This window comes from Ammospiza caudacuta, chromosome 6, assembly GCF_027887145.1.
Source record: "Ammospiza caudacuta isolate bAmmCau1 chromosome 6, bAmmCau1.pri, whole genome shotgun sequence".
Classification (NCBI taxonomy): domain Eukaryota; kingdom Metazoa; phylum Chordata; class Aves; order Passeriformes; family Passerellidae; genus Ammospiza; species Ammospiza caudacuta.
The window spans coordinates 64639774-64661367 of NC_080598.1; the positions used below are offsets into that span (position 1 = coordinate 64639774).

Below are 21594 nucleotides of genomic sequence, written 5' to 3' on the forward strand. Positions count from 1 at the left end.
GAGAAATATTGTGAGCTACAAAGGAACAAAGTGACAGTATGAATAATTGTATTGGGTAACTTGTGTCTGTCACAGCAAGTGTTTTATGGAATCGGGGAATTGTTGAGGTAGGATCTCCTCTATAGATGTGGAGTCTGCCAAGGCCACCACTGCCCCATGTCCCCATATCCCACATCCACATGATGTTTAAATCTTTCCAAGGATGGGGACTCCACCACCACCCTGAAAGCCTGTGCCAGGGCTGGACAAACCTTTCCATGGGGAAATTCCTGCTGTGCCCACCCTGAGCTGCCCCGGCCCAGCCTGAGGCCGTTCCCTCTGCTCCTGTCCCTGTTCCCTGGAGCAGAGCCCAACCCCCCGGCTGTGCCCTCCTGGCAGGAGCTGTGCAGAGCCACAAGGGCCCCTGAGCCTCCTTTGCTCCAGGTGAGCCCTGCCCAGCTCCTCAGGGATTCTGCAGCCCCTGCCCAGCTCCTCAGGGATTCTGCAGCCCCTGCCCAGCTCCTCAGGGATCCTGCAGCCCCTGCCCAGCTCCTCAGGGATTCTGCAGCCCCTGCCCAGCTCCTCAGGGATTCTGCAGCCCCTGCCCAGCTCCTCAGGGATTCTGCAGCCCCTGCCCAGCTCCCTCAGGGATTCTGCAGCCCCTGCCCAGCTCCTCAGGGATTCTGCAGCCCCTGCCCGGCTCCTCAGGGATTCTGCAGCCCCTGCCCGGCTCCTCAGGGATTCTGCAGCCCCTGCCAGGGACAATCCCTGCCCCAAGCCGGGTCTGGCACCGGCGCTGGGCCCACCCGGGCTGAGCGGGGCCGTGCCCGGCTCCTCCCGCGGCGGGGCCGGCCCGGCCTGAGGGGGCGGCCCGGCCGCGTTTGGCGCCATCGCCGCCATGGAGCCCGAGCGGCTGCGGCGCCGCCTGAGCTCCGCGTTCCGGCTGCGGGGGCTCGTCCTGCGCCCGTGAGTAGCGCCGGGCCCGACCCTGCATCGGCCCGAGACCCTGCTGCAGTCCCGGACCCTGGTCCGGTCCTAGATCTTGCTCCGGCCCCGCAGGGATCGGCCCCGGGCGGGCTCGGGCCCGGGGAGCGCCGGTGCGGGATGGGGATGGGGCCGGGGCCGCTCCGCGTCCCCCGCAGTCGGGGCTGCCTTTCCCCGCTTTTCCTCCTTCCCCCGCATAGAGGCCTCTGAGGGCTCCTCCAAAGCCACTTTAGCCGGTCCTGCTGCTGCGGGCCCCTTCCTTCCTTCCGTCCGTCCGTCCATCCATCCCTCTCATGACCCTGGGTGCCACCAAAGGCCACCATGCCACCATGGTCTCCCCTTGCAGCCCTCCCTGATGCTGGTGCCGGGTGTTTGGTTGAGTGTCTTGTGCTCAGCACTCTTTGCTAGAGGAAGGAATGGCATTTCCAAAGACAGGAATGGTTTATTTCCAATATAATGGGATGTGTTATTTAGAGATGCCAAGGTCAATGAGAAGGGATTCCTGCTTGCAATGGAAGGTGTCATGATTAAAAGAGATTTGGTCTCCCATCGCTCTTATTTTCCCTTTCTTTCTTGTGTTTGTTAATATCAATAAAATTCCCTCTCTGTCATGGTTGGGATGTGGTTATTTTGGACAGTGCCCTGATACTTTCATTAGAGAGGAGCACAAGTCCAGAACTCCTGACTCCACACTTCCCCGAGCTGAGACACTTTGAAGGTCAGGCTGATCACCAAAATGCCACTTGGGCTGGCCAGCAGATGACATTATTAAGAAAATTGTTATTTTTAATGTGGGACTCTTGACTAAGGTTGAGGGAAGAACCTGATTTCTAAATCTTGTGTTATTGAGAATTAAAATAACTCCAATTTCAAATATATTGTTAAGCTGGAGCAGGTCCTGTGGGGGCTGTAGAGGTGGTCCTGGGCTGGAGGCTGTGGGGAAGCAGGACAAGCTGGAAGCTCTGCTCTGGTGACATCCCAGCTTCAGGGCTGCGCCCGGATTTGGAGTCCAAAATGAGGGACATGGAGCTGCTGGAATGATCCAGAGGAATCCATGGAGCTGCTCCAGGGCTGGGACCCCTCTGGAGCCAGGCTGGGAGGGCTGGGGGTGCTCCCCTGGAGAGGAGAAGGCTCCAGGGAGAGCTCAGAGCCCCTGGCAGGGCCTGAAGGGGCTCCAGGAGAGCTGCAGAGGGACTGGGGACAAGGGATGGAGGGACAGGAGCCAGGGAATGGCTCCCAGTGCCAGAGGGCAGGGATGGGTGGGAGATTGGGAACTGGGAATTCCTGGCTGGGCTGGGATTGCCAGAGCAGCTGTGGCTGCCCCTGGATCCCTGGCAGTGCCCGAGGCCAGGCTGGGCACTGGGGCACCCTGGGACAGTGGGAGGTGACCCTGCCACGGCAGGGGTGGCACTGGGTGGGATTTAAGGTTCCTTCCAGCCCAAACCATTCTGGGATTCCATGATTAGAAGGTCAGAGAACCTGGCTTGGAGTGGATGTGAAGGATTTGGGTTGATTTAGCCTCAAGAAGGGAAGATTCATGAGGAGCTAATCCCAGTCTTCCTAAAAGTGAGAAGTGTTCTCAAGGATGCATAGTGGCAGGGCAAGAGACAATTAATTCTTCATTGAAATTTAATTCAACTTTGAAGTTGATGGAGTAGAGAATGCTGGAATCTCCCCCACTGGAAGCTCTCAAGGCTTGGCTCCACAGGGCCCTGGGCAGCATAACCCAAACCCTGCTTTCAGGGGAAGGTTGGACCACAGGGTCTCCAGAATTCCCTTCCAACATGAAATTTTTTGTGTGAGGCTGAGGTTCTCCACATCTTTTCCCTGATATTTTCAATCCCAATGATTTTTTTCTTTGACTTAAACCAACGTGGTATTATACAGAGCTAATTATTTCTGATTATTTCTGCTTTTTAACCACAAGCCACGTGGTGCTGATGTGCACACCTGCCAAAATCAGCACAGTTTGTGTCAACTATTGAACATTGATTGCTTTTTGTGCTTTCTCCTCTGGGATTAGGGATGCCCTCAAGTATCTCACTGAAGCTTTCCAGTCTACCAGTGAGGGAGAACTTGATGAAATAATTGAAAATGTCATCGATGCAGTTGAAAAACAGCCTTGTAAGTAAACAATTTCTTTTTCTTGAGCCAATTTTCCTGGCATTTCTGATGTCACCAAGACAAAGACAGTGACTGGCAGCAGAGGCACTGAGGTGTCTTTGTGATATAAAGGGTTGATTGAGATAAATGTATTTTTTTGCCTTTTATTTTGGTTAAACACTGAGATTTGCAACAATGTGACAATTACTAAAAGTTTGTTTGGACATCTTTGTACCTGAAACTGCAATTTAAAATATTAAAATTTTTAAATTTTTTTACACATTGGAGGGATGGGACACAGGGAATGGCTTCCCACTGCCAGAGGGCAGGAATGGATGGGAGATTTTGAAGGAATATTTTGAATGAATATTTTGAAAGAATAATTTGAAGGAATATTTTGAAGGAATATTTTAATGGAATATTTTGTAGGAATTCTTACCTATGAGTGTGGGGAGGCCTTCAAACTCATTTAAGTTATCAATATAAATTAATGAAAACAACAATATGCCTGTCTCTAGAACTGTGTTGGAATAATTCAGGCAGCAATCCTTGTGATAATGTTCTGGAACCAAATTAACCTGCAGAATGTGAGAGCTCTGCTCTAACACATTTGTGATATATTTGGCAGCTTTGCATAAACTATAATTGTCTTGTTCTGCATGTTTGGGGTATTTTTTCCCCAGTGGAATGTGTCCATTTGGTGGCAATATTAAGTGATCCATCTGTGTGCCATTACATGAATTATTTGTGTGTGTTCCTGTGAGGAGACTCAGCCATTGAATGTGAGATGTTGGAGACTCACTTCCTTCCTTGCTGCAGGTTTAACCCTTGGGATTTTTCTTTGCAGTGTCATCCAACATGATTGAGCAGCCCCTGGTGGAAGCAGCAGTCCAGGAATGCAGCCGTGCCCCGGATGAGGCCATGTAGGGTGACATTACAAATGTTCTGGGCACTTCTGGGAGTGCTGGCATTTCCTTGTTCCTCCTGGGGACAGGAGTGCCAGGCACTGTGTGCAGGCATTGCTCTCTTGTGCTTTTGCCTTTGCTCCAGTGATGCCTCAGGGTTTAACTTTTAGATTTTCACGTTCTGTGCTGCTTTAGTGTGTGGGTCTGAGCTTCATATGAGGGGGATGGTGAGCTCTGTACACAGAGCAGGGAGACAAAAACTCAGCCCTGGCACCCAGTGCCACATCCAGGCTTTGTTAAACACACCCAGGGATGGGGACTGCACCACCTCCCTGGGCAGCCATTCCAGAACTTCATCACCCTTTCTGTAAAAAACCTTCCTAATATCCAACCTGAATTTCCCTTCAGACAGGGAGCCCCAGGAGACTCTAAGGGAGCTGGGCAGGGGCTGCAGAATCCCTGAGGAGCTGGGCAGGGGCTGCAGAATCCCTGAGGAGCTGGGCAGGGGCTGCAGAATCCCTGAGGAGCTGGGCAGGGGCTCACCTGGAGCAAAGGAGGCTCAGGGGCCCTTGTGGCTCTGCACAGCTCCTGCCAGGAGGGCACAGCCGGGGGGTCGGGCTCTGCTCCAGGGAACAGGGACAGGAGCAGAGGGAACGGCCTCAGGCTGGGCCGGGGCAGGTTTGGATTGGAATTTGGGAACATTTCTTCATGGAAAAGTTCCCCGGGGCAGTGATGGAGTTGATGCCTCAGGTTCAGCTTTTATGTTTTTCACATTCTGTGCTGCGTTAGTGTGAGGATCTGGGCTCCATATCAGGGGATGGTTCTGATGAGGTGCAGTTCTGAGCTCTGTGCACAGAGCAGGGAGACAAAACAATTCCTGCTCCAGCTGGGCACCAAGGACAAATGACCCAAACCTCAGCCCCAGAGCACAAACCCCGTGGGCTGGAGAGAGAAAAACAAGCAGGGTGGGACTGCAGGGGCTAAAGCTGGAATGGGACAATGAACTGCAAGGTGCAAATGGAGCAGAGCTGATCCCAGGGACAGAGCCCGTGCCCGGCCGTGCATTTTGGGGCCATTTTGGTTGATCTTGGGTGCAGCCCTGGCTGGGCTCTGGTGCTGCCCAAGGTGGATCCATGGAGGAGATGCTTTGAATGAATCCCTGCTTTATTCTGGAGCTCCATCCAGCCTCTGCTCTAGGGCTGCCTGCACAAGGCATCACCAGGTTGCTCCTCAGAGCCTTTGTTCTCATGGCTGGGCCTCCAGGGGCCCTGAACAGAACCTGGAATTCTGGAATTCAGCTCCTGGGGTTGTACTGGGTGTGCTGCAGGTGGAATATTAACCAACACTTCTGGCCATGCTGTATTTGCTTTGCTCTAGATGAAAGTTATCTCAAGTTGCTGCTTTGTTCCTTTCTTTTCTGAAAGCACTTAGGAGAAGTTTTCCTCTGGGGTGCCTGCTCCTGCTTTTTTGTTTAGTTTTTTGAAGCCCTGATTGATTTCCCTTCTGTGATAACAAAGTGTGGAGCAATTACTGGAGTTTCTGAGAACATTTTGATGCTGATGGATGTGTTTCCTTTCGTGTTCACATCATTGATGCAGAGCATGAAAAGAGATGGTTTGCTGGGCATGTCAATTAGATCTTGTCATCCCCCAGCCTCTCAGGATGGAGAAAATTTGGGTTTAGCTTTGCTCCTTGCCTTTGGAATCTTTATGATGCAGATGGTGTGAGGGTGACTCTTCTTTGTGGTGCGTTTTTAGACTCAATGTAGGTTTTTTTCTGCTCCAGAAGTGAAGAGAAATCCATTTGTACAGATTCTCAGTGCAGAGTCCTGAAGGGAAAAGCTCTACAGATCACAGGGACAAGTCTTTTTCATTATTTAACTAAAAGATGAATAAGAAAATAGACTAAGAAATAGAAAATAAAATAGAAAGAGAAGTGGTGATGATATTGAACATATTTGTCAGTTTGTTTCACCCACTTCATGGAATCACAGAATGGTTTTGCTTGGAAGGTAACATGCAGTTAATCTGTCCCTGTTCTTATTTCAGAGAAAATGTTTTCAACATTATTGGAGCCTTTGACATCCCACGTTTTATTTATAATTCAGAAAGAAAGAAGTTCCTGCCGTAAGTCTGCAATATTTTAAATTTCAAGCACTTTCTGTTTTAAGAACAAAACCTCTATAGGATAAGTCTGGTTTTAATCTTTCCCTCTTGGCTCTGTTCAGCTGAAGCCTGAGTGAGAAAAGCAATAAATGTTTAAGACCATAAACCAAGTTTATTCCACGTAATGAATAAAAAAGACAGTAAGGCTAAGGTCGTACATCACCAAAGGTAGTTTGGGGTTATTTTTTTTCTCACATCGGGTTGTTTAAATTTATTTTTTTAATAAATTTGATCTGTCTGTTGCCTGTATTTATTTCTTAGTCTGTATCTTGCAGCTCTCTGAAGCCCTGGGGAGTTTCTAAGGAGAGCTCCAAACAGTAACAAAGAAAAATTAGGAGCAGCTGGTGAGAAACTGCAGGAATAATGCTTTTGTTCACGACTGCTTAAAGGCATAACTGCTTTTTTTAAAATGGATTTCTGCAGAGGTCTCTTTGGGTGGAAGGATAAATCTCAAGGCCTGTGAGTTAGAGGGGAATGGAATGGATGCAGAAATGCAGAAACTCAGGATCCTGAGCGGGAATGTGCCCAAATCAGGGTGCGGCATTTGCAGCCTCCCAGGCCTTTCAGATCAGTAACTCATCTTGCTGTGGGAATATCCCTGTGTGACCCTGGGCTTGTGTTGGTTCCCTGCAGCCTGGCCATGACTGACCTGCCCAGGCCGAGTTTGTTTGGGACTGCCCGGGACAAGGCGGAGCTGTTCCGGGAGCGCTACTCCATCCTGCAGCAGGTCAGAGCCAGGGAGGGACCTGTCCTTCCAGACACACCCTGCTCCTTCCAGACACACCCTGCTCCTCCCAGACACACACCCTGCTCCTCCCACACACACCCTGCTCCTCAAAAACACACCCTGCTCCTCCCACACACACCCTGCTCCTCCCAGACACACCCTGCTCCTTCCAGACACACCCTGCTCCTCCCACACACACCCTGCTCCTTCCAGACACACCCTGCTCCTTCCAGACACACCCTGCTCCTCCCAGACACACCCTGCTCCTCCCACACACACCCTGCTCCTCCCAGACACACCCTGCTCCTCCCAGACACACCCTGCTCCTCCCACACACACCCTGCTCCTCCCAGACACACCCTGCTCCCTCCAGACACACCCTGCTCCTCCCAGACACACACCCTGCTCCTCCCACACACACCCTGCTCTCTGCTCCTTCCAGACACACACCCTGCTCCTTCCAGAGACACACCCTGCTCCTTCCAGACACACACCCTGCTCCTCCCAGACACACCCTGCTCCTTCCAGACACACCCTGCTCCTCCCACACACACCCTGCTCCTCCCAGACACACCCTGCTCCTCCCACACACACCCTGCTCCTTCCAGACACACACCCTGCTCTCTGCTCCTTCCAGACACACACCCTGCTCCTTCCACACACACACCCTGCTCTCTGCTCCTTCCAGACACACACCCTGCTCCTTCCACACACACACCCTGCTCTCTGCTCCTTCCAGACACACACCCTGCTCCTCCCAGACACACCCTGCTCTTCCCACACACACCCTGCTCCTCCCACACACACCCTGCTCTTCCCACACACACCCTGCTCCTCCCACACACACCCTGCTCCTCCCACACACACCCTGCTCCTCCCACACACACCCTGCTCTTCCCACACACACACCCTGCTCTCTGCTCCTTCCAGACACACACCCTGCTCCTCCCAGACACACCCTGCTCCTTCCAGACACACCCTGCTCCTCCCACACACACACCCTGCTCCTTCCACACACACCCTGCTCTTCCCACACACACCCTGCTCCTCCCACACACACACCCTGCTCCTCCCAGACACACCCTGCTCCTTCCAGACACACCCTGCTCCTCCCACACACACACCCTGCTCCTTCCACACACACCCTGCTCCTTCCACACACACCCTGCTCCTCCCAGACACACCCTGCTCCTTCCAGACACACCCTGCTCCTTCCACACACACCCTGCTCCTCCCAGACACACACCCTGCTCCTCCCACACACACACCCTGCTCCTCCCAGACACACCCTGCTCCTCCCACACACACCCTGCTCCTCCCAGACACACCCTGCTCCCTCCAGACACACCCTGCTCCTCCCAGACACACACCCTGCTCCTCCCACACACACCCTGCTCCTCCCACACACACCCTGCTCCTCCCACACACACCCTGCTCCTCCCAGACACACACCCTGCTCCTCCCACACACACCCTGCTCCTCCCAGACACACACCCTGCTCCTCCCACACACACCCTGCTCCTCCCACACACACACCCTGCTCCTCCCACACACACACCCTGCTCCTTCCACACACACCCTGCTCCTTCCAGACACACCCTGCTCTTCCCAGACACACCCTGCTCCCTCCAGACACACACCCTGCTCCTCCCACACACACCCTGCTCCTCCCACACACACCCTGCTCCTTCCAGACACACCCTGCTCCTCCCACACACACACCCTGCTCCTCCCACACACACCCTGCTCCTCCCACACACACCCTGCTCCTTCCACACACACCCTGCTCCCTCCAGACACACCCTGCTCCCTCCAGACACACCCTGCTCCTCCCAGACACACCCTGCTCTTCCCACACACACACCCTGCTCTCTGCTCCTTCCAGACACACACCCTGCTCCTTCCAGACACACCCTGCTCCTCCCACACACACCCTGCTCTCTGCTCCTTCCAGACACACACCCTGCTCCTTCCAGAGACACACCCTGCTCCTCCCACACACACCCTGCTCGTTCCAGACACACACCCTGCTCCCTCCAGACACACCCTGCTCCTCCCAGACACACCCTGCTCCTCCCAGACACACCCTGCTCCCTCCAGACACACCCTGCTCCCTCCAGACACACCCTGCTCCTTCCAGACACACCCTGCTCCTCCCACACACACCCTGCTCCTTCCAGACACACCCTGCTCTTCCCAGACACACCCTGCTCCTTCCAGACACACCCTGCTCCTCCCAGACACACCCTGCTCTCTCCAGACACACCCTGCTCCTCCCACACACACCCTGCTCACTTTCTTTAGGCTTATTTTATTACCTCGTGCATTTTTTAGGCTTAGTTTTATGATCTGGTGTTATTGATCATCTGTTTCTTGGAAGTAAGTTCTTGTCAAAAGAATTATTAAAAGTTGTTGGACGGAGTAAGAACTTTCTGAAGTTCTTACTTTCTTCTTTCTGAAGAACTTTCTGTTTTGCATAGTGCTTGTAGCAAACTGCCTTTTTGGCGGTGCTCATTTCTTTTTAAACTGAGTCACTTCAATTTTGGTTTGTGCAGAGGACTCACAGACATGAGCTGTTCACTCCTTCACCAGTGGATGCTCATCCTGATGATAGCAAGAACAAATTCCAGGTAAGAAGTTGGGAGTTCTTTCCAGTTTTAATCCAAATAATGACAGCAGTTCTTTATGCTAGCAGCCGCTATTGGGAATCTGCTCCTAAGGCACATTCAGAAATCAGGCTCTGATTTTGGTGATGAGCCTGGATCCTCTGGCTCAGCTGGGTGTTCATGCACAGCCATGTCCTCTGTGGGGCTTTGGGGGAAAAAGCAACCAAGGGAGTTTGAGTTTGGAGGGTTTGATTTGACTCTGATTGGATTCTTTGTCTTTGACCCCAGCTAAAGACAGTGGAGACTCTCTTGGGCAGCCCAGCTAAGGTGGGAGAAGTGATTGTGCTGGGGATGATCACTCAGCTCAAGGAGGTGAGTTCCTTTATGCTGTGGGGTCTCTGATCACAGCTCACTCAGTACTGTAATGCATTAAAAATGAGAAAACTTAAATATCTCACACTGACTTATTCTGAGAGACTTTTCCACAAGCATTCAGTGCCAGTGTGTGTGGAAATGTCTTTATTTGTCTTCCCACTATAAAATTTTTATGTCAGCAACCAGAAGCAGTGAGGATTTTTTTGGCTTGTCCCTTTGAGAGGCTCGAGCTTCCAGTGGCTGAGTTTGGAGTTGCCAGTGCCCTGCATTGTGATTTTAGGGAGGGGAACACCAGCAATCCCAACTGCAGCAGCTCCCAGGGAAGCTGCTGAGATACATTTCCTATAAATGACATTATTTTCATTTCTTGCCGTCTTAAAACATTAAACCAACCAAATGATTTCTGAATGCTGACTGATAGATGTTTCTGATTGAAGTATTTGTGTGTCTGGTATATTTTGCTTTATTAATGAATCCTGTTTTGTAGGGGAAGTTTTTCCTAGAAGACCCCACAGGAGTGGTGCAGCTAGACCTTAGTAAAGCAATATCCTTTTGTTGTGATGGAATTTCCTGTAGAGCTGCAGGATCTGAAATGGAACAGCAAATCAATGCTGACCATTCAGAATTCCATCTTGGGAGCTGCAGCTCTTTCTCCTTCGTTTGCAATTCCTTGTCCTGCCTTTCCCTTGGACATTGGACTTTCCCTCCCCATGGAAGCAGAGCCTGCTCCAGTTCCTGGGCTCTCTCTGGACTTACCTGCTCAGGTACCAGGGAATTTCCAGGCTCTTCAGGCAGCCTGTGACCTTTCAGTGCTGTCCAAATCCATTAGCAAAATTTTGGTTCAAAAACTTACTTTAAGAAAAATACATTCCTTAACCTTGCTGCACCAGTTCCACAGTGGGTTATACACTGAATCCTCCTTTGTTCTGGCAGAAGGTAAAGCAGACTGGGTTTATGTTTTAGCTTGTAATAAATTATTCTGCTCAAGCTGTGGCTGAGCAGAGAAGTCTCATTTTGGTGACCATCACTGAGATTTTTGGCCTTCAGCTTTTTGCTGTGACTCTGGAGGCAGAGAGGAGGAATTTGGGGGTTTTGGGGAATGTGAGCAGCTTTGAGGATTGGCCCCAGCATGCTTGGAGAAGTTATGAGTGGATTAGGAAGACAGCCTGGAATAACCAGAGGAACGATTTAATGATCTGAAAATACTGCTCTGTGCTGGCAAAGCTTTTTAATGAGGCTTCTCATTAGGATGATGTAAGAGCTTGCAGTTTTGGAGCCTTGTTTTAGCAAAAAAAAAAAAAAAAAAGAGAGGAAAAAAAAAGAGGCTATTTCTGTCTGTGGAATGTTCCTCTGTGCAAGATCCAGGATCTCAGTCTGTTTTCTGGGGTGTTTTATGCTTGTAGGAAGAAGCTGGGAGCAGAAATGAGAGTGGGGATAAATAAATAAATAAATCACCAAGTTCCTTCTGTTCTCAACAGTGGGGTTTGAGACAAGGAGGAGCACTGGGATGGGGCCAGCAAAATCAGGCAATCCTTGTGTGCTTCAGGGGTTGTTCTGTGGCTGTGCAGCAAATCCACTCACAGGAATAGCTGGGGTTTAAAAACAAAGTTGATTTCCTTCTCAGCCCTTTTTCCACCCAGCTCATTCCCTGCTCTGGTTCTGCTGCCCCCAGAGAGGGATTGATGGAGGCTGGGGCTGGCAGTGCAGCACGGCTGCCAGCTCTGACTAATGTCTGGGACATGATGCTCTTAGAAAAACTCAAGGGTTCTTTTGCTGTTTTGCTCTTCCAAAACCTCCTAGGCTGGTATGAAGATGAAGTTTTCCATGTGAACGCTTTTGGATTTCCGCCCACTGAGCCTTCTGCTACCACGAGGTACAAAAGTGGCTTTTGGCAGCCTCACTCCATGTTTTCCCTGGGCTTTCTAAGTCAGATCATTGTTATTTTGTAATTTCTCTGACATTCAAGTCTGTTATTCTTCCTCCTCCCCAAATGCTTTAAAATAAATCCCATTTTAAGAAAGCAGTTCTGGGCTTGGAGGCACTGTAGGGTTGGCAGAAAAACCCTTCCAAAAGCCTTTGGGTTGTGCTTATTAATGGAAATTGGGATGTAAACCCTTCTCAATGGCCAAGCCAGGCAACTGTTCCATGGGAATCATAAATTCCTTGTTGCTGAGAGAGTGGATCCCTGGGACAGTGGGAGTGGAATGGATCCCATCCCACTGGAATGGGATGAGCTCTAAAGTCCCTTTGTACCCAAACCATGCTGGGATCCTGACTGGGGCATTTCAATGCTGCAGAGCCTTCTATGGGAACATCAACTTCTTTGGAGGCCCTTCCTCAACATCAGTGAAGGCTTCTGCCAAGCTGAAGCAGCTGGAGCAGGAGAATGAGGATGCCATGTTTGTGTTTGTGTCTGATGTGTGGCTGGACCAAGCAGAGGTGCTGGAAAAGCTTCACATGATGTTTTCAGGTAGGTGAGAGTTGCTTCCACTCTAAACCTTGTTTGCCTGATTTGTTTCCATAAATTCTCAGTACAAATAGGGTTTTGACCAGGAGCCATTTTCTGGGCTGTGATAGGAATGTTTCCCTTGCTCCTGAAAGTTCTTCCTGGGCTTAACCTGAAGATTAATTCCTTAGTTCAGGGAGATGAGCATTGCTGCCCACTGCCAGATGGGAGATTGGGAATTGGGAATTCTGGCTGGGAGGGTGGAGAGGGACTGGGATGGAATTCCCAGAGCAGCCCCTGGATCCCTGGCAGTGCCCAAGGCCAGGCTGGATGGGCTTGGAGCAGCCTGGGACAGTGGGAGGTGTCCCTGTCATGGCAGGGGTGGGATGGGATGGGATGGGATTTAAGGTCCCTTCCAGCCCAACTCACTGCAGGATTCTGGGATCAGTAATGGGGACAGCACTGGATAAAACATTTATGCAATATAAAGGAGCATTTCTGAATTGCTCCTTGAGTTTGGGAACAGCCTGTCCCTCCTGCCTGGGGCACCATGGAAGTGTGAGTTTCAAACCAGCCCAGAATTCAGGGTGGGAGGCTGCTGCTCAGCAAAAGGGAGCTGGACACAAATGAGCAGAGTCATGCAGGAGTTCCAAACCAGTTCAGTGTCTGGATCAGAGCTGGGCACCCTGGGCTCGAGGCAGGCCTGCAGGTGCTGAGGGCAGGGAGGGACTTTGCTCCCTGAGCTTTGTGTGCTGAGCTCCCCTGGCAGGGATGCTCACCTTGCATTTGCTATTCTGAGACTTTCACAGGCCAGTAATAACCTTAATTGTCAACTGAACGAGCAGCTGTGGGGGAGAGCAAGGGAAAATATTGATGAGCCATTTCTCTGGGCTAAGCAATTCTGTTCTATTTACCAGCCCTTTGAAAAGCAGTGAAGTAAATCCAAGTGTGATTCTGTGTGTCAGGAAAATGGAGAGGAACTGGGGTGTGAGATGAATGCCTGAGTAGCTGTTTCTATTTTTATTTCAGGGATGGGAATCAGGTTTCCTTTTCCCCCCCTTTGCTTTGAAGCAGTTAATGGGTGAGGTTGTGAGCACTCATCAGATCCTCAAGCTGCTCAGGCAATTCCAGTTACTGTTGCTTTGTCATGCCAGAGGGGGAATTGGATGTTGGGAGAGCCCTTAAATTGGGATGATCAGGGAGGTTAATAGCAGCCCAATGCTGCCTGTTTGCTGTTTTCTTCTTGAAGGCAATAATGCATTTAAAAATGGCATTATTTATAATAATTGCACTTGGTGTGATTCTGTGGCTGGGGCAGGAGTTGGATGCACACAAACACTGCTGGAGCTCAGCCTGGAAATGCCACAGGGCTCCCTCAAAGTGACATTTGTGCATTGCCATCCCCTTTCTGAGCTGAAAACAGCCTGGATCAAGAAAATCAGTCAGGTGTATAAATAGCAGCAGAGCCTGAAGTGCTGTTTGAGTTCCTGCTTTTCCTGGGATGGGCTGGGTGCTGGAAGTGGACGGGCACAGATGGGTACAGATACTCACAGATCCTCTCTTCTCCCAGGTTATTCCTCTGCACCTCCCACCTGCTTTTTCTTCTGTGGAAATTTTTCATCTGCACCATATGGCAAAAATCAAATCCAGTCCCTGAAAGGTGAGGTCCTTGCAAACAGCCAGACACGTGCACTGAGTTAAAATCATGCTGGCAAACAAATGAAGAGAGCAGAAAAGAAACCCTTTCAGCAGAGGGGGATCCACCCAAGGTGTGTTTGTTTGTTTATTTCTAACCAGGTGTTGTGCCCTGCTTTTCCCAGGTTCTTTGAAGGCTCTGGCAGATATTATATGTGAATATCCCAGCATCCACCAAAGGTACAGAGCAGGGGGAAATCTGTTTATTTTGTGAAGCCTTTAATTGCTTGCAGAAGCTGAGAGTTACCCTATTTTCTGTGTCTTGTGAGGCAGCTGTGATCAGATAAAAAGCTGCTTTTGTAACAGGCCTGCAGCTTTGTTTGGGAGCAGGGTGAGCTTGATTTTATCTAAAATAGCTTGGGCATGGAAAGTGCTAAGGAGGGAGCCAAGGTCTCTCCCTGGGATACTTCCCTGGCTCCTGCTCTCTGAATTCAGAACATCAGACCCAGTTTTTAGATCAGTTTATACAAAAGTGATTTGTTAAACTTTTTTTTTTTTCTGGTTATTTTTTTTGCAGTAGCCGATTTGTGTTTGTCCCTGGTCCTGAAGATCCTGGGCCTGGTTCCATTTTACCAAGGTCAGTTTGCTTCCCTTCCTGACATCTTGGAATTTTGAGTGAAATTTGAGTTAAAGATGGTAAGAGTCTTTGTTGATACCTCTGTTATTTATTTTAGACCTCCCCTGGCTGAAAATATCACTCAGGAATTCAGACAGCTGGTGCCATTTTCAGTTTTCACCACAAATCCCTGCAGGTAACCATGTAACTGCTAATTTTATAAAATAAATTATGTGCAAATATAATTTTCAAAGCATGTAAATATTGAGGAAAATTTGCCTTAAATTTTTCAAATTAATAGAACTCTTCACGTTCATGAATTGTAACTAGTTTTAAATGCACTAAGACATAAAAAATCAGTGAAGAAAGGATGTAGTGCTAAGAAAATGATATTGAATATAAAAATCCTGCTGAAAAGCATCATAAGGGAAAGTATTCTTTTCATTCAATTGTCTGTATTAGAGGGAGATCAACTTTCTAATGCATCTCCCTCATTTTCAGGTTAACCTGAATTAATTTCCCTGCTGTTTTCACTCAGGGTTCAGTACTGCACCCAGGAAATCATTATTTTCCGGGAAGATTTGGTCAACAAAATGTGCAGGAACTGTGTTCGCTTCCCAAGCAGCACCATGGACATTCCCAACCATGTGAGTGAGTTAATTCACCAATTTTTGCCAAGATTTTTGATTTTATTGATCAGCAGGGCTGGATTTGGGGGCTCTGATGCTCATTTTTGTGCCACATTGCATGAGTAACCCAGAGGGGTTGTGAGAAGGATTTATACATTGAGAATTCTTATTTTTCTTGACATTTTGACAGCAAAATAACTCAAACCATGATAGTTTAAGGTGGGATTGAGTGACTCTATCACACTGGAGCTGCCCTTGAGCACAGAACTTCAGAGCAGCAACCAAACCTCAATGTCCTGCCAAGAAACACTGATTCCTAAAGGCAAATTTGAATGGAAATCACAATTTTTTTAAAGATTTGATTGGTTACCCAGTGCCATTTGCAGTAGAGCAGCAAATTCCTCTAAAATTCATCTGCTTGTTTTGTCTCCTCAGCTGAAATTGAAATTCTGCTTCTCACCCATCTGTGAGCTCTGGGTTGTGGTTGCACTTAATGAATCCACAGCAGGAGCTGAGGGGATTGACTGAAATAATGGATGAGAACCATCCAGGTAGTCCTGGCTGATTGCAGTGGTGGATGGAGTCAGGTTTTATTTGTTTTACAGGAGTTTCTGTGTTTGTTTGCCTCAGAAAGGTGTTTTAGCTGAGTGTTTCTGTGAACACCCCATGGACACTGAGCTACCTTGGTTTTGGGGGCACATTTCAATTCCTGACTCTTCCCTGTCCTCTTGCAAGGGAAGGAAATGTGGAATTGCAGCACTTTCTGCAGGTTGTTTTTTTGCATACTCCACTTTTCCTCTGCCTTTTTGGCCTATTTTAATTCAGCCATCAGTGGGAAAAGAAACAAGAGAGAGGGAAATTTTGTCCCAAAGAAAGGAAAATCATCTGGGAATCAAAGGATTTCTTCAGTTCAGGGAAAAGACTTTTTAAGTGTGGTTAACTGGAAAGCAGTAAGGAAAATAAAAGCCAAAAAATGAGAGTTGTGGCAGTGTTGGTGCTTTCTGGGCTGGAGGAACAGGTAAGGGATTCTCCTGGAGAGTCTGACTGATGAGATAATTGTGACATCTTCAAATGCTGGCCTTTAAAAAGGCCTTTGTGTATTAAAACCTCCACAACTGAAGAAAGGAAGGAGCAGCTCACTGCTTTACTCTGGAAATCATTAATAATCAGCAGGAATGAGATACAAAAAAACCCCAAACATTTCCAGTTTTAAAAAGGTTCTTTATTAACCCACACTGACACGTGCAGGGGTGAACTGAGCTTGCAGTAAATGCTTCAAACCAAGATTTGGGGGGTTTTATTTGCAGTTTGTGAAGAGCATTTTATCCCAGGGGTTATGCTCGAAACCAAGTGTTTGTGGAGTTTTTTGTTCATTTTTTAAAATATTTGTTTGGTTGGTTGGGTTTTTTTGTTTTTTGGTTGCAGTTTGTGAAGACCATTTTATACCAGGTGTAATGCTTAAAACCAAGTTTGTGGGGTTGGTTTTTTTTTGTTTTGGTGGGTTTGTTTTGTTTTGGTTTTAATTTTTGTTTGGTTTTGGTTTGTTTTGTTTTTTTTTGTTTCAGTTTGTGAAGACCATTTTATCCCAGGTGTAATGCTTAAAACCAGGTGTTTGAGGATTTGTTTATTTTGTTGCAGTTTGTAAAGACTTTTTTATCCCAGGGGTAATGCTTAAACCCAAGTGTTTGTGGGTTTTGTTTTTCTTGTGGTTATTTTTTTTGTGGTTTTTTTTTTTTTTTAATTTTTTGTTTTTGGCTTTTTTTTGTTGCAGTTTGTTAAGACCATTTTATCCCTGGTGTAGTGCTCAAAACCAAGTGTTTGTGGAGTTGTTGCAGTTTGTAAGGACCATTTTATCCCAGGTGTAATGCTTAAAACCAAATGTTTGTGTGTTTGGGGTTTTTTTGTTTTGGTTTTTTTTGGTTGTTTTTTTTTTTTCTGTTTGTTTTTTTAATGTAATTTTTGTTTGTTTTTGTTTTTGGTGGTTTTTTTGTTGCAGTTTGTGAAGACCATTTTATCCCAGGTGTAATGCTTGAAACCAAATGTTTGTGGGGGTTTTTCTTGCAGTTTATGAAGATCATTTTATCCCAGGTGTAACGCTCAAAACCAAATGTTTGTGGCTTTGGGTTTTTTTTTTTTTTTGGTTGCAGTTTGTGAAGAACCAAATGTGTGTGGGGGTTTTTTGTTGCAGTTTATGAAGACCACTTTATCCCAGGGGTAATGCTTAAAACCAAGTGTTTATGGGTTGTTTTTTTTTTTTTTAATTTTTAAAAAATGTTTTTGTTTTTGTTGGGTTTTTTTTTGTTGCAGTTTGTGAGGACCATTTTATCCCAGGGGAGAAATGCCTCGTCTATTTCTAACCAAGTGTTTGTGGTTTGTTTTTGCCGTCGCATTTTGTGAAGACCATTTCATCCCAGGTGTAATGCTCAAAACCAAATGTTTGTGGGGTTTTTTGTTGCAGTTTGTGAAGACCATTTTATCCCAGGCATAATGCTTATAACCAAATGTTTGTGGTTTGTTTTTGCTGTTGCAGTTTGTGAAGACCATTTCATCCCAGGTGTAATGCTCAAAACCAAATGTTTGTGGGGTTTTTTGTTGCAGCTTGTGAAGACCATTTCATCCCAGGCATAATGTTTTAAGAAAATGTTTGTGGTGTGTTTTTGCTGTTGCAGTTTGTGAAGACCATTTTATCCCAGGTATAATGCTCAAAACCAAATGTTTGTGTTTGTTTTTGCTGTTGCAGTTTGTGAAGACCATTTTATCCCAGGTATAATGCTCAAAACCAAATGTTTGTGTTTGTTATTGCTGTTGCAGTTTGTGAAGACCATTTTATCCCAGGTATAATGCTCAAAACCAAATGTTTGTGGGGTTTTTTGTTGCAGCTTGTGAAGACCATTTTATCCCAGGTATAATGCTTATAAGCAAATGTTTGTGGTTTGTTTTTGCTGTTGCATTTTGTGAAGACCATTTCATCCCAGGTATAATGGTCAAAACCAAATGTTTGTGGGGTTTTTTGTTGCAGTTTGTGAAGACCATTTTATCCGAGGCATAATGCTTATAACCAAATGTTTGTGTTTGTTGTTGCTGTTGCATTTTGTGAAGACCATTTCATCCCAGGTGTAATGCTCAAAACCAAATGTTTGTGGTTTGTTGTTGCTGTTGCAGTTTGTGAAGACCATTTTATCCCAGGTATAATGCTCAAAACCAAATGTTTGTGGGGTTTTTTGTTGCAGCTTGTGAAGACCATTTCATCCCAGGTGTAATGCTCAAAACCAAATGTTTGTGGTTTGTTGTTGCTGTTGCAGTTTGTGAAGACCATTCTGTCGCAGGGCCACCTGAGCCCGCTGCCCGTGTACGTCAGCCCCGTGTTCTGGGCCTACGATTATTCCCTGAGGGTTTATCCCCTGCCAGACCTGCTGGTCACAGCTGACAAACACGACCCCTTCAGTGTCACCAGCAGCGAGTGCCTCTGCATCAACCCCGTGAGCACCTCCCCTCCCTCCTCATCACCCCTGCACTGCCATTTTCCTCTCATAAATGGGATTTTTCCCCCCTTTTTCCTTCACAGGGCTCGTTTCCCAGAAGTGGATTTTGCTTCAAGGTGTTCTACCCCTCCAACAAGACAGTTGAAGACAGGTAAATATTTATTTCTTATGTGCTGAGTTTCTGATTATCATAAAAATAAGATAAAAACCACATAAGAATTGTAATATTTTAATATTTCAGCACCTTAACTTACACTTCATACTTAGGCAGTGCAACAAATCCAAATGCCCAGAACTGGAGCAATAAATGTAGAAATTACAAATATCAGTGATGGAAAGCACAATTCAAAAGTAAAAGGAGATGATTGCACTGACTGATTTTCAGTGATAGAGAACTAACTGGAGAGCAGATTTGTTTCTGGGGATGATGGTTGTTACATAAATTAATTAAATTTGGGAAAAGATTTTACTTCATTTTGTGATAATTATCATGCCCAGAAGCCACTTTCAGGCTTTGATTTCATATATTTTTAAATCTGCACTTGTTCATTCCACTGACTGGAGAAAAACTAGCTGTAACACCAAAAAAGTGTTAACGTGTATTAATATTTCAGCAGCTTAACTTAAACTTCATACTTAGGCAGTGTAACAAATCCAAATGCCCAGAACTGGAGCAATAAATGTAGAAATTACAAATATCAGTGATGGGAAGCACAATTCAAAAGTGAAAGGAGATGATTGCACTGACTGATTTTCAGTGATAGAGAACTAATTGGGAAGGAGATTTGTTTCTGGGGATGATGGTTGTTACATAAATTAATTACATTTAGGAAAATTTTTTGCTTCATTTTGTGATAATCATCAAGCCCAGAAGCCACTTTCAGGCTTTGATTTCACATATTTTCAAATCTGCACTTTTTAATTCCACTGACTGGAGAAAAGCTAGCTGCAACACCAAAAAAGTGTTAAAATGTATCAAAGGGCTTAAAATGGATGAAAATTTACCTGTTTGAAATAATGATGGTATAACCCATGAGGAAAAGCATAAATTTATCTTCTCCTTGTTGGAGAAACCTTCCCAGGGAATTAATAATGGGTCAGCCCATTTAACTTCTACTTTAATATTAAAATATCACACCATGAGATACTTCAGGTCTTTAAATAGTTGCAAACATTATCAAGTGTTTCCTAGATAAAGAAATAGGAGAACATTATGAACTATTTTTAAAATAAACCTTCTAAATACTGTTTTTCTTTGGTATTTTCAGCAAGCTTCAAGGACTTTGAATTTCTGTGGCACTGAAAAAAGGCAGTGAACCCATGGGAAGCCAGCTGTATTTTTTTTTACATGCCTTAGTTTTGTGATGTATTATGAACTTTTTATAAAAAATGTCAAAGTCAAAACCGATTTGTTTTGTACACAAATAAACTTTTACAGGAAAAGGCACTGGTGTCAGTTTAGATAAATTGTAAAGTCAGAGTGAAAAATAATTGGCAAAGCTTAAAAAAAGGTTAAATGGAGGAACAAGCTGTATCAAACAGGAAAGGAGCATAAAAAAATAATTAAAGATAAGGAGAACTTGGATAGCTGGTTATCTGCAAGGAGCCTGGAAATGGGGGTGGGATTTTTCTTTGTCTGGGAAATGCCCAGGAAAGATCTGGGAGGTGTTTTATGGCAGCAGCAGCCATTTGAGGATGGTGTTATGCAGGCAGGACAAGGAGTGGTAAAAGCAAGGACAGGATCCTTTAGAGCTTCTGGAGAAGGCTGGGAGGAGGAAATCTTGGTGGGGGAAAGAGGGATAAGAGAGAAACTGAGCCAAAAGCTGCTCCAGGTGTTTGTGGGCATGGAGAGCAGAGGGGCCACCCCAAAGTGCCCACCCAGGAGTGCCACAGAGGGGACCCCTGGCACAGGACCTGTGCCACAGCCCTGCCTGCTGTGCTGGCACTGCCCAGGGCAGGGTTATAAATACATATCATAATACTGGCTTTTCAAAAATACTAAAAAAAATTGGATTCTATATGTATAATGTAAAAGTAACTTTGCTATACAGTTTTTATTCTGCTATTAACTAAACTTACACATAGTAGTGAAACAGCTGCTGTAGTTATGCTTGTGATAACTGAACTGCCTACTTAGCTGGGATAACACCCGGTGAATGTGTGATGGAGGACCCCTACTACTGCTATCAGCACCTGTGTGTAAAAATTACAGACCAAAATATCGACTGAGGTGATGATAAGAATGCACTAAAACCACAGCAAAAAATGTGCATGCTCTGAAAAGGTGGAGCTGATGCTGAACAGTTCTTAGAGCACATAAACTAGTTTGGGGAAAAGTTTAAATATGCATAATGATGAATATGCAGTAGGCTGATGCAATAGAAAAGGTATATAGTAAAAGTATAATAGTAAAGGGTTTCTCCAAAATACCAGGAGTGCTCTTGGCTGAATGCCCAGCACCCAGCTGTTACCTTTGCTTTATTTTTGTATCCTACTGTCCTTTATGAAACTTTTAAACTTTACCAGGAAAGTGAACCTGGTTTTTCACAGCAGGAAGGAGGAGGGACAGGGGGATATGGGCTCTGAGGGCAGCTGGACCTGCTGAGGATTTAAAACTGCACTGTGAGGGGATGGCAGTGGAGCTCAGATCTCCACATGGGGAGGGAACATAGACTTTGCAGAAGGATGAGAAGATGAGGGTGGGAAAGCAGCCCTGCTGATGCCAGGGGTGCTGGCTGGAAGCCACTGAAGGGAGGGGAAAGGCGAGGCCGGGGCGGCGAGGCGGGGCGAGGCCCTCGGCCCTGAGGGACCGCCCGCCATGCTCTTTGCCGTCTCCATAGCAACCGCCGCGCCGGCGCCGCCATCTTGTTTACCGTCACCACAGCAACGGCCGCCATCTTGATCGGCGTCCCCACAGCGCCGGGCCGAGCCGTGCCGGGGCC

General features: G+C 47.0%; 2 protein-coding genes across 4 annotated transcripts in view; one reads left to right on the top strand and one right to left on the bottom strand.

Annotated features, from left to right (window-relative positions):
- The window catches only part of KLHDC1 (kelch domain containing 1), a 26366-nt gene extending 25496 nt beyond the window's left edge, over nucleotides 1-870 (bottom strand). The window contains exon 1 of the mRNA XM_058807700.1: nucleotides 752-870. Coding sequence (XP_058663683.1) covers nucleotides 752-870 — 119 coding nt within the window. The remainder of the gene's footprint in view (nucleotides 1-751) is intronic.
- Nucleotides 871-877: 7 nt separating this feature from the next.
- Nucleotides 878-20078, top strand: POLE2 (DNA polymerase epsilon 2, accessory subunit). 3 transcript variants are annotated; one of them, XR_009274837.1, is made up of 19 exons: nucleotides 878-945; nucleotides 2987-3087; nucleotides 3914-3989; nucleotides 6020-6097; nucleotides 6770-6863; nucleotides 9419-9493; nucleotides 9758-9841; nucleotides 10332-10388; nucleotides 10732-10780; nucleotides 11645-11717; nucleotides 12142-12314; nucleotides 13861-13950; nucleotides 14111-14165; nucleotides 14503-14562; nucleotides 14660-14737; nucleotides 15080-15192; nucleotides 18473-18649; nucleotides 18736-18803; nucleotides 19921-20078. XR_009274837.1 is itself a non-coding variant. In XM_058806910.1 (19 exons), the coding sequence occupies exons 1-19, from the start codon at nucleotides 878-880 to the stop codon at nucleotides 19937-19939; spliced, it is 1584 nt and encodes a 527-aa protein (XP_058662893.1). In that variant the 3' UTR covers nucleotides 19940-20078. The 3 variants fall into 3 exon arrangements, 2 of the variants coding, with proteins under 2 accessions (XP_058662893.1, XP_058662892.1); XM_058806910.1 differs by having other exon boundaries at nucleotides 15080-15188; XM_058806909.1 differs by lacking the exon at nucleotides 19921-20078 and having other exon boundaries at nucleotides 15080-15188; nucleotides 18473-18829.
- Nucleotides 20079-21594: the final 1516 nt, after the last annotated feature.